Source organism: Pocillopora verrucosa, chromosome 2, assembly GCF_036669915.1.
Source record: "Pocillopora verrucosa isolate sample1 chromosome 2, ASM3666991v2, whole genome shotgun sequence".
Lineage (NCBI taxonomy): Eukaryota > Metazoa > Cnidaria > Anthozoa > Scleractinia > Pocilloporidae > Pocillopora > Pocillopora verrucosa.
This window is the reverse complement of record NC_089313.1, coordinates 15,758,776-15,773,765: the sequence shown is the minus strand read 5'-3', so window position 1 is coordinate 15,773,765 and position 14,990 is coordinate 15,758,776. Positions and strand designations below refer to the sequence as shown.

Genomic DNA, 14,990 nt, shown 5'->3' with positions numbered 1-14,990 from the left:
AAACGTTACGTTTACCATGGTTACACGAAAACAAAAGCTAAACGAACTCAATAACGGGAATTAATAAATTTTCAACCCTGAATAGCACATTGCTAGTGTTCTGATTGGTTAACTCAACTCCGATTACGGCTCCTGTTCCAAGTCACCTTATATGGAAATGCATTGCGCCAACTGTTGCGAAGATGAAAAAGGCTCTAGTTATTCAAACGTTCAGGATTCAATGAAATTTAATAAAACAATTATTCCATTCGCGCTTGTTGGATACGAGATTGTTCATAGCCAACTTGGCGCTACGCCTCCTGTTGGCTATTTACTATCTCATATCCGACGCGCGCTCACGGAATAATTGTTAAATAATCACTGCTAAAACACATTAAATCCAACAGTTAAATTTATTTGGTTCATCGAATACAACCTTCAAAATCGTATCAGTATTTTTAAGAGTAAAAATAAATTACTAAGATATTTACATGAATATTTCATTTGCAATAAGCAAAAGTTAATATAATCTTGAATTTTCAATTTGTCTCAAAAAAAGATTCCCCGGTTTGTGGTTTATGTATGTAACACAAATAAACAATTATCTCCCTGTTTAACACCAGTCCCCAAGTAAAGAACAACGAGGGCAAATTGAACGCTGTCTTTACAAATCGCATTTATATAATAAGGTACAAAAAGAACAGGGTTTTTCCATAGTTTACTATGCTTTTTTTGGCAGAGATATTTAAGACAGGGATTAGATTCTCATTTATTACGAGTCACCATTAAGTCCGTGTTATACTAGCCCTGATACGAATAGTCGCAAAAACCATTTGTTACACTTGAATCTCATTGTCTTGTCTCTATCAATATTTCAAGAAGCTGGAAGATTCTCTCTAACACTATAATTGTCACCTCTATCAGAAACCTCAGTTAAGAACTAAAGAAAACTGAAAGCTTACCTAGTTGTTGATCTATTGGCGCTTCCTAGCTCACGCTACAAGAGCCGACTATCAGCATATGGACCGCTTTTACATTAAGTAACGTAAAAACGAAACCCAAATTCATCCAAACCAACTGTCACAACAGTTGACTGTGACAGTCAACTGTAACAACGCAAGGTACCTTGGGATCTCAAATTGAACGCACGTTGACAGTCTAAACCGCGGGTAAACGCGAATGACCAAATCGCGATTGCTTTTCTTCTTTGTCTCTGATTGGTTTAGACGGTGGCGTGAACTTTACAGACCAATCACAAGATCACTCTCAATAAATCGTTCTTCTACAACGAAATTTTAGCGAAGATGGTGCTGATCTCAAAACAAGTTATTGAATTTTTCCACATTTTTAAATTAGGAAAAGGTATAACAATCTATGATAAAATTTGATGTTATAAAGAATAAAATTAAGCCTCCAATAGTTTATATTTTCTCAGGATTTCATTAAAAACTTGCAGTCGAGTTTCAAGAGCTTCAGAGAATCATTGCGTCACAAAACTAGTCAGATTGCGATATTGCTAAATGGCAGCCAAATATCAATTTAACAGCTAAAATGCTTTGTATTGATCACTGATGTAACTTAATGATATAACTTGGGCATAAATTTTTCATCTCATATTCTTTTCACATATCGTACAAAACTTAATAGAATGAAGATTATTATAACTATGTCTAAGTTATGGCATCTGCGTTTGTCACCTGCCATCCCAGACATCGAGTTTGCCGTTGTAAAAGCAGAGATTATGAGTTGGGTAGGGAATAACTGAAGCGGGCGAACTGAGTCCTTGTGAGGGAAAGGAAATAGGGTCGCTGGTTGCTTCTTGAAACACAGTGGCGTCCTTTGAAGGAACAAGCGAATGTTTAGTAAACAAATGGAAAGCTTTTAAACTGAGAGTCAAAAGACCAAAACAAACAAAATGACAACTACCAATCAGAAAACGAAATGTCACAGTAGCCAACTAAAGCTAAATATACAACAAGTCAAATGGACTCAGTAAAGCGCGGGAAAACGCGTGCGACAAATTTGCGATAGTTTTATTTTGCATCTGATTGGTCGACATTGTGGCGAAGGTTTTCGTGACCAATCACAGACCGTAGCACGAACTTCATAGGAACCACTCGGAACAAAACGAAATTTTGTAGAGGCCAAAGAAAACTCACATTAAAAATAAGCAAATGTCCTGAGGCGCGGGTAAACGCGGGCGACACATTCGCAACTAAGTTCACTTTCGCATCTGTTTGGTCGAGAGTGTGGCGCGGGTTCTCTAGGCCAATCACAGATCGTAGTAAAACAAAACCGACACAAACCCGAATTTCTTTCGACACTCAATTGAAATTGTTCCAGAAAGGTTAAACCTGTACTGAGTGAATCCCATAATAAGCTAACAATCTGTGTTAAGCGGACGCGGGCTTTAAAATTTGTACTTTTATCACATGCATGTTGCTAGTTCTCAGCTGTTCCGTAGTGTGAACGAGACCATAATTGGCAATCTTACCTGGTGTTTAGATATAAAATCCAGAAGTCGCAGAGTAAGTTTTCGGCTCGAGTGTACAAGTGACTTTAAACTGCAAGGATAAATGGATAGATCAGCGAAGAGGAATTCCTTTTTCGAAAAAAGAAAAACATGAAGAGTGTCACCAAATTTCATGGCAACCTACCTTTCCTCGTGGCACAATCCCTTTGAGGATATCTGCAAAAATAAATTGAGAACGAATTCGGTTTTTCATTGAACTAAGCAATTTGTTTTCAAGCAGACCTTCGCATGATACTTTCTTGTAACATTGCTGTTACCACCAAAGCGACTTATTCTCCAAACATGCCAAAAAATTAGTGAACTGACCATAGAAAACTTGGTATTATTCCATCAAAAATATTTGAGACAACTCCAATTGCAGGACTGTTGTGTGCATTCTATTAAGGTTTGTAATTAATTTGGTTTGCAGAGGTTTCGTACCACAACAAGTTCGCAAACGTAACAGGCATATCAAACTTTCCTTAAGTCTTTGCACTCTTCAAAATTACTCCCGATAAAAACACCCTGACTTCCCCTCCTGGCTAAAAGAGCTTACTTCTAAGATTGGTAGATCATACCTTCTGATAGACTTGATTGCTCAAGTCACCATCAAACAAAGGAAGACCATAACACAAGTCTAACGGCAGCCATTTCTCAGCACCTCTGTCGCCTTCACTCTCTTTCTTCTTTTCTTTACCAACCATCACCATATCATTATCTGACCCACAAGTCACTCCATCAACTCCGTCCTCCTCGTTCTGCTCGTCGCTCGCCGAGTCAACGCTGCTGTCTGCGTCGTTGATGACGATCAACGGCGACAGCGAACTAGGATCGCTCTCGACCGCCGACGGCATCCCGAAGTTTGCCGAGATGGTTCTCCGGCGTGCGCTCGCGGCTTGTTTAGTGACGGATGGTTTTAGCATGGATATAAAGCCACACGTGTGTTCCAAATCGAGACATTTCGAAAGCTGTTGAACAACAGGGTGCGCCTCCATGTTGTCTTCAGAGAACGGTTCACCTGCAAGGAGTTATCGACGATTACGCGCTGAACAATTCCGGTTGATAATCAAACATCAAAGACATCATATGGTTAAGATTACAGATTCTCTCTCCCATCTGACATTTTTCTTTTAACCCTTTACATTCTAACATCAGTATGCATGTTCTCCATACTGTACTCTACACATTTCCTTAGGTACTGACAAAGAGAATTTGTTCAACAATCAAGAGCTTTTTTCTTGGTGATCATTTCCTGTATTCTTAGGACGTTAAATGTCTGATTCAAGGGTGATACTTCGAGGAGAAATTAGATGCTGGTCACTCTCAAGGGTCAAAGCCGGGGTTTAGTCACTTACCGTATTTACAATCGAGTGGAAAAGGCACATAGACGACATCACCCTCTGTATGAAGTCCATGAGCCTGTTATAAAAATACATGTTCAATTCTTTGGATTGTGTCAGTCTTTCTCTATGCACCTCCTTTCTATCTAAACATATCAAGGCCTACGAGGCTTCAAGGAAACTAGTTGTCGTTGTATAGATTCGCACAATTCGTTTAAACCACTCCAAATATCAGAGGCATATATCCTAGTCATGGCAAAATGTCCCTGCAAATGTAAAATGACGATTTTCTGAACAAATCAAGTGCGCGACCCAGGGGATACACATACGCGTCCTTTTCGCGTTTTCAAGCACGTTGCAAACTGTTGATTTGCCCGTGCTAGTCACCAGCAGCCTTCGACCGCGAGAAAATACGAGTGACTAGGAAACAGTAACAGGCCTGTTTCTGGGCCGGTCAGAACCAGGTCAAGGAAAACCAAAGTTACTCCGGATTATTTGCTACACTCAGATAAGGTTTACTCGAGAGATTATAATATTCTCTTGGTTTATTTTAATCTGTTCTTTTCGTTTAATGCGTAAATCCCCGCTGATTCTCCTCAGATAACAGTCTGTAATGATGTAAGCTTACCTGTACCAAAACAGCCGAGTGAGACAGAGCATCGTTTAGCGCTAATAAAACATTGGACACGGACACAATTCCTGGATCGTGACCCCACGTGGTTATCATCAATCTTTCAAAATCCTGGGAAAAAATTAAAAAATTGATAATAATAATGAAGATGATTTATGCTGATGATGATGATGACAATGACTACAACGACGATGATAACATTTTAGTAGTGGATAAAGTGGCTTTAAGTCCTCTGTATCCAGGTCGAATTGAAAGTTGGGGAGTTGGCTTGTGTGGAGGGAGGAAAGACAGAGAAACCGGATAAAAACTCTCGGAGCAAGGAAGAGAATAAAAAATAAACTGAACCCGCAGGGGAAGTCCCGTCCGGGAGTTGAACCCAGATCACAGTGAGGAGGCGAGCGCTCTCACCTGTATCAAGCCTTACTTAAACAATAAAAAACAAATATTACCTCGAAAATTTTGGGTAACCACCTGAGGCGTGTACCCTTGACTAAAAGAAGGGAGGGTGGGCCACTTTTCACTTGTTCATATATGAAGAGTTTGAACCATACTGAGTTGACCTCGGGTACCGCTGGACCAAAATGCGGCGGGCAACAACTCGTCACAGGTCGGATCTCATGACTAAGGGGCGCCATTGACACCAGTAAACTGAAAATTATAAACAAAACTAGAGCTTAGTAACGTTAATTAGACAGTCACGCTATTCAAGTTTCTAACCTAAATCGCCTAGATACGCTAGTCGCGCTAGCCGCTTAGAACATGCTACATATCGTAACATAACTCTCCACTAATTCCCCAAAGCGAGAAGCAAAGCACAAATTATTATGCGTAACGAAAGGTACAGCTGGTGGAAAATTGTGTTTACCCCTCTACTCCCGGATATGACCAGTGTGTAGATTCTCCTTACATTTTAACACACTTTAAAGCAGAAAGGTATTGAGAATGAAACACAATATCAATCAGGCGTTAGGTTTTTGATATAATACCTAATTCCTCATGTACAAGTTGGGAGAATTAACTTGCACATCTCGGAAGTGAGAGGGTTACTCAAATACCTGTAGTTCTTTTGCAGAACTCGACCACAAGCAGCAGAATCCAAACTGTTGAGACTTTCACATCGTAACAAGTCTGTAAGTAGAACAGAATGCACAATTGTCAAGCTGGCATTTCATATAATTTGACTTTAAGTCGATAGGTTCGTTACGCCACATTCCTCACCTAAACCCTTAGCAGGGACTTGATCAGGTTCCAATCCAAGGTTCCTGTTATACCTCAAGAACAAAATAGCGTCCCTTAGTGTGATGGCATGGTCGAAATATCTTTGAGCTTCGCCTTCTGCAACACTATCCACCTAAAAGAACGATAAATACATGGTCATATATATCATTTGGACTTATAGAAGAGAGAGAGAGAAGGGAGTGGTAATAAGTGGGGGGGGGGGGGGGAATTATTCGGGTGCAAAAGACCTCTTTCGTTTTCACGAGAAAAGATAATACGTAGTTAAAGAACAACCTGATATCTTCCTAAAACTTTACTCTGTGCTCCCCCCCCCTCTTTCTCGACCAGAAAATCTTATCGATACCAATAAAAAGTAGGAAGGTTATCGCGATAATCAAGATTTTTAGGACTTACCTTCTCAAGCTCTCCAAGAAAACTGTCCAACGATTCATCTGTGAGTTTTCCAACTTCAAACATTGTGACTGCATGGCTCTTCAAACCCTACATCAATGAAAAATAAAATTTAAACACTTACAGTCTAACATCAGTATGCATATTCTCCATACTGTTCTCTATACTTTTCCCAAGGAGAGTTTGTCCAACAAATTACATGCTTTTTGAGTGGGTGATCATTTCCTGTATTCTCATAACCTTAATGTTTGATTCAGAAGTAAGACTGTATGGAGAAATTGGACTCTTGTCATTCCTAGGGGTTTAAGGGCTAAGCAGCTTTCTATGTAAAGACAGCAGATCTCGTGCTCTTCTCATTAAAAGCCAACTTTACACCACACAGGTACAATGAAACATGCAATCAAAGATAATACAATTAATGAGACATTAGGTGTGCTCTCATTGGTCAATAAGCATGCTTAGATAATAGTATGTAGACAAAGTGGTTTGTCATATGCCACTGGTCAAGACTAGCAAAAACTGCAAGCATTGAGGCTACGCAGCTTCATAAAACAATGTATAACAAGACTGACTTCAACAAGTGAATCCACAATCGCTACAAAAGTGGCCCATGCTCTTCAAGCATGAAAAAAATCTTACACATGAAGACACCCCTATGATGATGATGATATTTGCTCAACATAACTGATTAACTACACAGTCCTACAGTACTCACTGGGGATAAATTGCCCATCATGAGGAAAGCAGTCAGCGTAGAATCAAAAAGGAAAGCAATCCTCTTTGTTGCCCCTCCTGAAATACTTTCAGCTGTAAAAAAAAAGTTGCACAATTGAACTACGGTGTAATTTTTTGCTGTTTGCAAAAGAAAAAATCCCTATCAGAGGTCCCAATGAAATCAGTTAACATGATTTTATAGCAGTCCTTGAACCTCAATTTGTGGGAGATGGAAGCCTACTGGTTATGCAGCAGACTATAGGTCAAGAAATAGGAAATGGATATTTGGCTAGGTCATTGTGATGTATTCTTGGGCAAGAAACTCAACCTTTTAACTTCTAAAATGTGATAGTTAGTTTTCCCTCTAGCTACAACACATTTCCTTGTAAATTAGTTATGCGAATCTGAGGCTCAATCAAGAATACAACTTCTGCCAGATAAGTTTGGGCACTGTCATCACCTATTTCCTGGATAATTTATGGATATTAAAGGGAGAGGTTACATATTAATCATTTCTGGAAGTCAGCCCTTTAACTCCCACAAGTGATTAACATGTAACTTCTCCATATTGTATCCATACATTATCCAGCTAACAGGTAGTGAGATTACTCAAACTTATTAGGTACAAGATATCATCTTGATGGAACACCAACTTCTCACAACCAATTCACAAGGAAATGTATAGCAGCTAGAGGAGAGAATTTATCAATCAGATCTTGGGAGTTGAAGGGTTAAAGGGTTCACTCTCACTGTGCCTCTTGCTATCCAGGAGTATAAAGATTCATCAGTGAAATGTCAGATGAACCTGATGAAACTCTGGGGATAAATCATGATGGACTACCATCTTGTACAGCAGGGAAGGTAATATTAATCATCTAATGATATGGACACTGGAATAATTTGAAAGGGAATGGGCATTTGCTTTGTTTGCAGATTCATTTCACTTGCATCTCAAAACCCCAGATCCTTCCAAGCACCTTCTTACCAACGCCAAAAGATCTGTTCATATCGAATTGAGTGATGTATTATGTTTTTACCTGGTGTAGAGAGCTCTCCATTTGTTTCATGAGAATCACTAGACAAAGTATCTAGAGAAGTTGTCATTGAATTTGCCTTGTCTGGGAGGTTACTAAGGTCCAGAGTCAGGAGATTGTCTTTGCTGCTACATCTGAAGAAACACAAATCGGAAAACCAAAGTAAAGAAAAAGACTCTTTTTTGGTCTTGTCATGAGTGTGGGCAAACAAAAATTCTGATGCTCCATGAGCATTTGAACCTCAGACCTTTGGATTCTGCACTCTGATACCCTACCACTGAGCTGTAGAGACTCTACAGTGACCTGGTTTATTACTATGGTTATATATGACATGCCTCCTGCAAACTGCTGGGATCAGTAATGTTTTAAGCATCATGTGCACAAACAGAATAAGAAAGATGGCAAATTTTGAGCTTGGTAATGAAATGGAGACACACATCTTCTTGTTTTGTCACAGACATGGGATAAAATAAGTATTCCATACTGTTGATGTAGATCTAAACAAGACATGTAGCTGCATATCATTGAGCTGTTGAATCATTAACCTTTCACTGATCATAATCAGTTCTCTGATTATCTCTGCAAGTTGTATCCCCTTTCCTTGAAATTGGTCAAGAAAATTTGGTTTGATATCAAGAAGACATTGTGTACCTGCCAGGTTTGTCTTGTTTATGGGAGCACATATCCAACTAACCTCCCCCCCCCCCCCCACTCTTAAAAGGCCATTAAGGACCTCTGTTTCAAACATCACCCTGGTCCCAAAAACACAAGTGCCTTAAAAATTCACACAGGCCATCTTCAATCATTACACAATGACAATGCAAACATTTAATTATAATAATTATTTATCACCTCTTCATTGCCAAACTGTTGACTTTCTCTGTCCAGGAGTGGTGTAACTTAGTTTCATCGATTTCCACACCCTTCTTGTGTGCAAAACCAAGTCGGATATAAACTGACACAGCATTCTGTATCATGATACAAAAGGATAATGATGTCAGTAGTCCACAGCTTAACCTCTTTTTTGTGTGGTTTTTTTTCTTTCATTTGCAATAAGCAGAAAATGAAAACAAAACATAGAAACATTAATTTCAATTCACAACAAAATCTTACCTTAACTAATTGCAAATCTATCTGCAAAACATTTGCTAACTGCAATAAAAAAAAAATGGATGAAATATCATTTATCACAAGTACTTGATGTTATCATAAACCAATTGCTTTCTTTCATCATTTCCTTATCACAGACCACAAAGAGGATGCCTCAAAAAAATTTATTGACTGTTCAGGTAAACATTTTCACATCCATTACATAATTTGAAAGCATGCTAAAAAATTCAAAGTCACCTCTTTTATATTAGTGTGCTCATCTATTGAAACAAATATCTTGTACATCAGAACTTCAAAGTAATCACCCAAAACCCTGTTCATCACAAAATTCTCTAAAGGTGGAACTGCAAAGAAACCAAGAAGAAAGAAAGTTTAGCCAACCAAGATCTTAAAAAGTTAACAAAAAATTTCCCATATCATGTACATTGACTCATTAAATTTTGAGTCTATTTGACAAAAGCTGTACGCATGTATATGACCTTTTTTTATACATATTTACTCAAAATTCTCCAAAAGCAAAGTTACTGGTATCTCAGATTTTGTTTTCATTATGTGAAAAACATGCTGAAACAAAAGTCAAACTGTAAATACCTATAGGTTTCCACATCTCTCGTGTTGCTGTATATTTATTTTTCACTGCATTAACTTTGATAGCAACTTGTGTGTGCATCAATGTGTTCATAATTTTTCTTAGGATCACCGCAAATAAAAGCCTCTTCCCTTGCTCACGTATAACATGATTCTACAATTTCTTACCAACTATATAGTCATCATCAGCGATTGGGACATCTATGTAGATAAGACCTTTGGTGTAAAGTCCTGCAAAAACAACAGTTTACCTCGTATTTTATGAAAAGAAGAGTGTCATCAATGTCTAACACCCATAGACATGAAATCCTACCTCTTTATAAAGTATTACTAAAATAACTCAACATCTCTCCCTTTCTTATAACTTATCCCTACACCATGTGGTTTAATATTCTCCTTACTCTTTTTTATACCTTTTCTTTGGTACTGACAGGGAGAATTTGTTTAAACCATCAGAACTTCTGAGGTTGGCAATACCTAATTTTCCTTTGTTCTTGTGATCTTTATTTTTATTATTATTATTATTATTATTATTATATTAAGCACTATTACTGCAAGGAGAAATTAGATGCTGGTCACTCTTAAGATTTCAAGGGCTCGAGGAACAGTCAAATTGCAAAAGAGCAAAATGCACTAATCACAGCCCTTGAAAACCAACCAGTTGGAGCAGACTATTTTGCCTTGCAAAAAGACCCATGGTGAGTCAACCTTGCCTCCCAAAAAAGCTAGTGTAATACATTCAACAAGTAACAAGTTACACAGCATCTGACTTGATAATAAGACAATGATCATTCCTTTACCTTGTGCAACTTTGAGGTCCATCATCCCAGCTTGAGTGGCACCTTTATCAATTATGGAATCAATGGCTTGGTGTTCAGCATTTGAACACATCTGCACAGTAATGACAGTGTTTTACGGTTTTAAAAAGAAATCACTTTTAAGTATCATTCTGAAATCTGAAAACTGATTACCATTAGTTACAATATGTAATCCACTTGCTATGTTAACAGAGATATTGAAGAAATAAACCTTCTACATAATTTTGAAAAACTCACTGAGGCTGGGCCAAATATTCAGATATTTTTATTCAGGCCTCAAAAAGCTATTTAGAGCTTTTCTGCTGCTTTTAAAGAAACTACATTGTTAAATTTAACGTCATACAAAAATCACAAACTTATAGCAATTCTCCTAAAGATCAATCTTCCCTAATGTACAATTATATTGAAAGCTCTTTTTCCTTCTTACCCTGATGTCATCTTCTGTCACGTAACCAATCTGCACAATCCACCAGGGTTCCAGAACCTTTAACACAGCAGGTTTAGTTGGCAGAAGATCCCGCACAGGCTTCTTTCTAAAGAATTTCTGAAAAAGATTTAATGCAAGGACTAAGTAAGGTATAGTGTGACCTTGCTTGTGAAGCTGGCATACAGTGTATCTTCTTGTAGGTGAGTGTTCAATATGCCATTTGAGTGTTGAAATCCCCATAGAGCATGAGTAAGATTGAGGAAAGCCTGGAGACAAAAAAAAAAAAAGAGTACCAAGAGGGTGGTATTGAGTGACAAACTAGTAAAGGAGGGGGGGGTGGGACAAATATACATTTTGTTTCTCCCTGACTGCCCTACCTGCTTACTACTTTCTTCGCCTCAGGCTTTTCTTGATCCAGGGTTCAGTACTATCTCAGATTATCAAGAACTTTAATTTAAAGGCCAATATTGACATATGAATAAAAAGATTGGGGAGATAAAAAATGTCTGATTGAAATGGCTTTATTTCTGTGTTGCTATATATAAATTTAAGACTGAGCATCAAAGTATTATGTTAACTTTTGCAACACAGTACACTTTCTCTCATCAAACAGCTCTGTAAGAAGGACACCTTCCTGAAATACACAGTTCCTGTTAGCTCTTGCAGAATTATTTCTTATGTGATTCTTAAATAATAGAGCTGTTCTTCATACTAAGATATCCTTAGAGAAGACTCTTTCAGTCACTTCTAGAAATGTCTTCAATAACAGAAAACCAACAATAAAACATTGATTATTGTTCACATGTGATCAGTTTCAAGGTTACTTTTGCATAATCTAAGTGGCACCTACTCATACCTTAGATGACCGGCACTGATTCATCAACTCAATATATTGATTTCTACCAATTGCCAACAGCCGTAAACCTGAAAAAAAAAACAGAAAGGAACCTCACAATTCTCAAAACCAGTAGAAAGTGAAATTCATTTTTACTCAGTAATTCATATTGTTGGTCCCATGTCCCTTTTTGACTTGGCAAAGAGGGGGGCAGTTAAAAGAAGTTTGGCTAAGGGAGGGAGGGGGAGGGGGGGGTGCTTTGAAAGCTTTAAAAATTCCTGACCTGGCTTAAGATGAAATATATTCATTTTTCAACCCTGTTTAGATGAAAATTTGGTATAGGTTAAAGCATAATAGCCTTATCCTGCATATCCGGCATAACATATTCAGACAGAATGTTCAGAAAAATTATATTTGAAAAAATTGCTAATATCAGAGATGTTGACTGGGGTTTTCTAAAGCTCATAGCATAAACTGAAAATGATTTCATATCTGAATGTCTTTAAACTTACAATCTGCTGCAGTGAAGTTTGGTAATGAGTCATAACTCCTTTCATTTGACATGATGTTTTCCATGATGCTACAGTAGTATGAAAATGGAGTGATCCTCAAACCCTTCACTATCACATCTGACAGGTGGTAAGGGAACAGCTATAAAATAAACAGCAAGCCATGTATGAATCATGAGTGAAAAGACAAGAAGAATATGAAGACAGGGACAAGTTAGAGAAACTTGAATGACACATACCACAAGTTGATTGTGTACAAAAGTTATTAGTAGCCTGGATTAGCTCCAACTATCCTTCAAAAAACTTGGCCCTGATGTTTATTATCTTATTGTTTTTCCTATATTAGACCATCCTCTGATGCTATCTTACCTCATAGAGAATATTGCAAGTAAACCAGACACCAACAAAAATTTTTTAACACATCTCTGAATTAAAATTCACCAAGGGCTGAGTTAGTCCCCCAGTTTAAGTTTTTTACTTCTCTACTCCAACCAACCAAAAGCCAATCACAAGTGCCTGGCTGAGGGGGCATCTAGGCCTAACATAAGACTCCACTTATAAAGAATAGTTGATACATTAAAACAGCTACAACCCAACAAACACCAAGAAGACACTAGTTTATGACCCCTCTAGTTCTATAAATGCCTAGCCATGGAGGGGTAAGAAAAGCTGTAGTGTTTTTATTAACAGTTTATATGGAGGTTAAAAAGCACGGGTCTCAATAAATGCCAGTTATCGGTGGTCTACTGCCACCTCCAAGACCTCTCACTGCTGTCTGTTTAGCCTACTAGAAGACTCTAGTGTTTGGGTTTCACCTTACAGCACAGCCACCTATTACATTCATTGGTAGCCGTTTATGGAAAAATTTAAGGAAACCCCTGTTAAAAATTTAATTTTGTCAAGAATGCTATGGATGAATCTATTGTATCTAGGAGGGTTTATAAAGAGAGTATCATCTGTAGTCCGATAGCATCCTTACCATGAGGTGTTGTTTACTGTATTGCAGTAAATCTTCATAATACTTTCTCTCATCCCTTCTGACTTGTCGTACTGAGAACAAAACAGTGTAATTATTCAAAATATTGTATCACTACTCTGAACAAGTAAAAACAATATATTGTAAAGTCAAACAAGGACACAACAGCATATGTTAATTACCAATTGAAGCTAATCTCATCAAAATCCAAATCACAAGCAGATTTCATCTTTCCTTGACATAATCTATATGTTAGGTGATTTTCTGTGTCAATAGTGGCAATTTTGTACTGACCTCCAATAATTATGAATTCATTTGTTACAATCAGTGAGAATCTTTAACACTGCCAAGGCCATGCAAACCCAGAGATTTTCACTGATCTCAACAACCAGCATTTAAACTCATTTAGGGATTTTTGGATAAAATTTCCCATGTAAGTGCAAGCTGTTACCCCTCTTGATACTGTTCACAATAATCAACATAAACGTTTCTTACCTGAGCTGCTTTTAAGTTCAAATGACAGAAGCACTCAAGTTTTATGGAGGGAAAGAAAGTCCTCCTCTCAATAAAAAAAAAAAAATGCCCTCTTTGTTGCATGATTGTGTGCAAGGTTCTCACCCTTCTTGCACTTCTCTCAATAATAGAAACATTTCAGGGAATACTAGGGATGGGTGCATCCTAGCTAAAAGCATCTTTCATAAAGGAAAAAAATATGTAATCAAAACATGCATGTAAGTAAGCTTTCTTTATTAGCCCTGTTTCTGAGAGAAAGTTTGTGCAATATTTACACCTGTGAAAGAGGCTAGGAAAGCTAAACATGATATTTAACAGCTGGTGTTAAAGTAACAGCCATGATTTGAGGCTGTTGAAGGTGATCTCCAAGGAATAGCTAATAGAAAGAAACTTGGTGAGATTGGAGATGAACATTATTCATTTGTCTAACGATAGAGTTACTTGGATGTTGATCGCAACGTGACTCCATCGTGAGACAAACGAATAAAGTTCATCTCCTATCCTACACCACAATGAACAATATTTAATCACGTTGGTGAGGATTAATGATATCCCTTCATCTTTTCAAAAATATTTTATATTTTTGTTTGTTTACAAAGCAAAATTCAAACCCACATGAATACTTAGGAATATTGCCGAATTCAGTGTTAATAACGAATTATCTGTTAACCAGATTATTCACGCCTTGAATAATTAACGATTTATAACCTACATTAACATAACATCTGAATGATGACTGGGTCTTCACGTGCGTGTTCATAATCCTAAAGATATCCAATAACTTGTAATATTTCCGCATAATTTTTATTCAACTCAGTGAATAAAGTTACCAATTCTTTTCCTTACACTTAACACAACATGAAGCTGGACAATAACTGGAAGCCGATATTTCTTTGCACCTTTTAGTTGAAGACTTAAATAAGGGCACTAACCTATATTTCCACGATATCTCAATTGATTCCTCACACTGTAATCGAATACACATTTTTCCCATTCTTTCTGGCTGTTACCCAGCGACTGAGGAAAAAAGAATATTACAGAAACACATAATTTTTCTCCGCAAGGACTGGCTATTTTCCAAGAGATAATATTAAGCAGAACAGCAGAGGGCCTTTAATTCCGGTAAATACAGAGCATTAGTAAAAGTCCGTGCCGAGGGTAGGAAATATACAAGTTTTTACCTGTTTTATATTAGTTGGAAGCTTTGACCAGGGATAGTTATGAAGAATGTGGAACTCAACATCCGTACTTAGGGCAGACCTGGCCATTTAGTCGTCTATGATTGCCTTAAAATACCAAACACTGACACAAATTTCTCGCCCCTTCATCCTTATAAGTTTCACTTCCCTCCTAGAATGACTTGTTAGGTAGTCCG

At 37.6% G+C, this 14,990-nt stretch overlaps 1 protein-coding gene across 1 annotated transcript; it reads right to left on the bottom strand.

Moving 5' to 3' along the window:
- Positions 1-363: 363 nt before the first annotated feature.
- On the bottom strand, positions 364-14,956 carry LOC131786594 (protein FAM91A1). The gene is made up of 23 exons (XM_059103652.2): positions 14,797-14,956; positions 14,548-14,632; positions 13,106-13,176; positions 12,130-12,268; positions 11,639-11,706; positions 10,783-10,899; positions 10,338-10,428; positions 9,706-9,768; positions 9,187-9,293; positions 8,953-8,991; positions 8,692-8,807; positions 7,843-7,973; positions 6,807-6,898; positions 6,095-6,181; positions 5,681-5,813; positions 5,518-5,590; positions 4,912-5,110; positions 4,460-4,573; positions 3,847-3,910; positions 3,070-3,509; positions 2,637-2,668; positions 2,474-2,543; positions 364-1,816 (listed from the first exon to the last, which is right to left on the bottom strand). The coding sequence occupies exons 1-23, from the start codon at positions 14,881-14,883 to the stop codon at positions 1,673-1,675; spliced, it is 2,562 nt and encodes an 853-aa protein (XP_058959635.1). The 5' UTR covers positions 14,884-14,956; the 3' UTR covers positions 364-1,672.
- Positions 14,957-14,990: the final 34 nt, after the last annotated feature.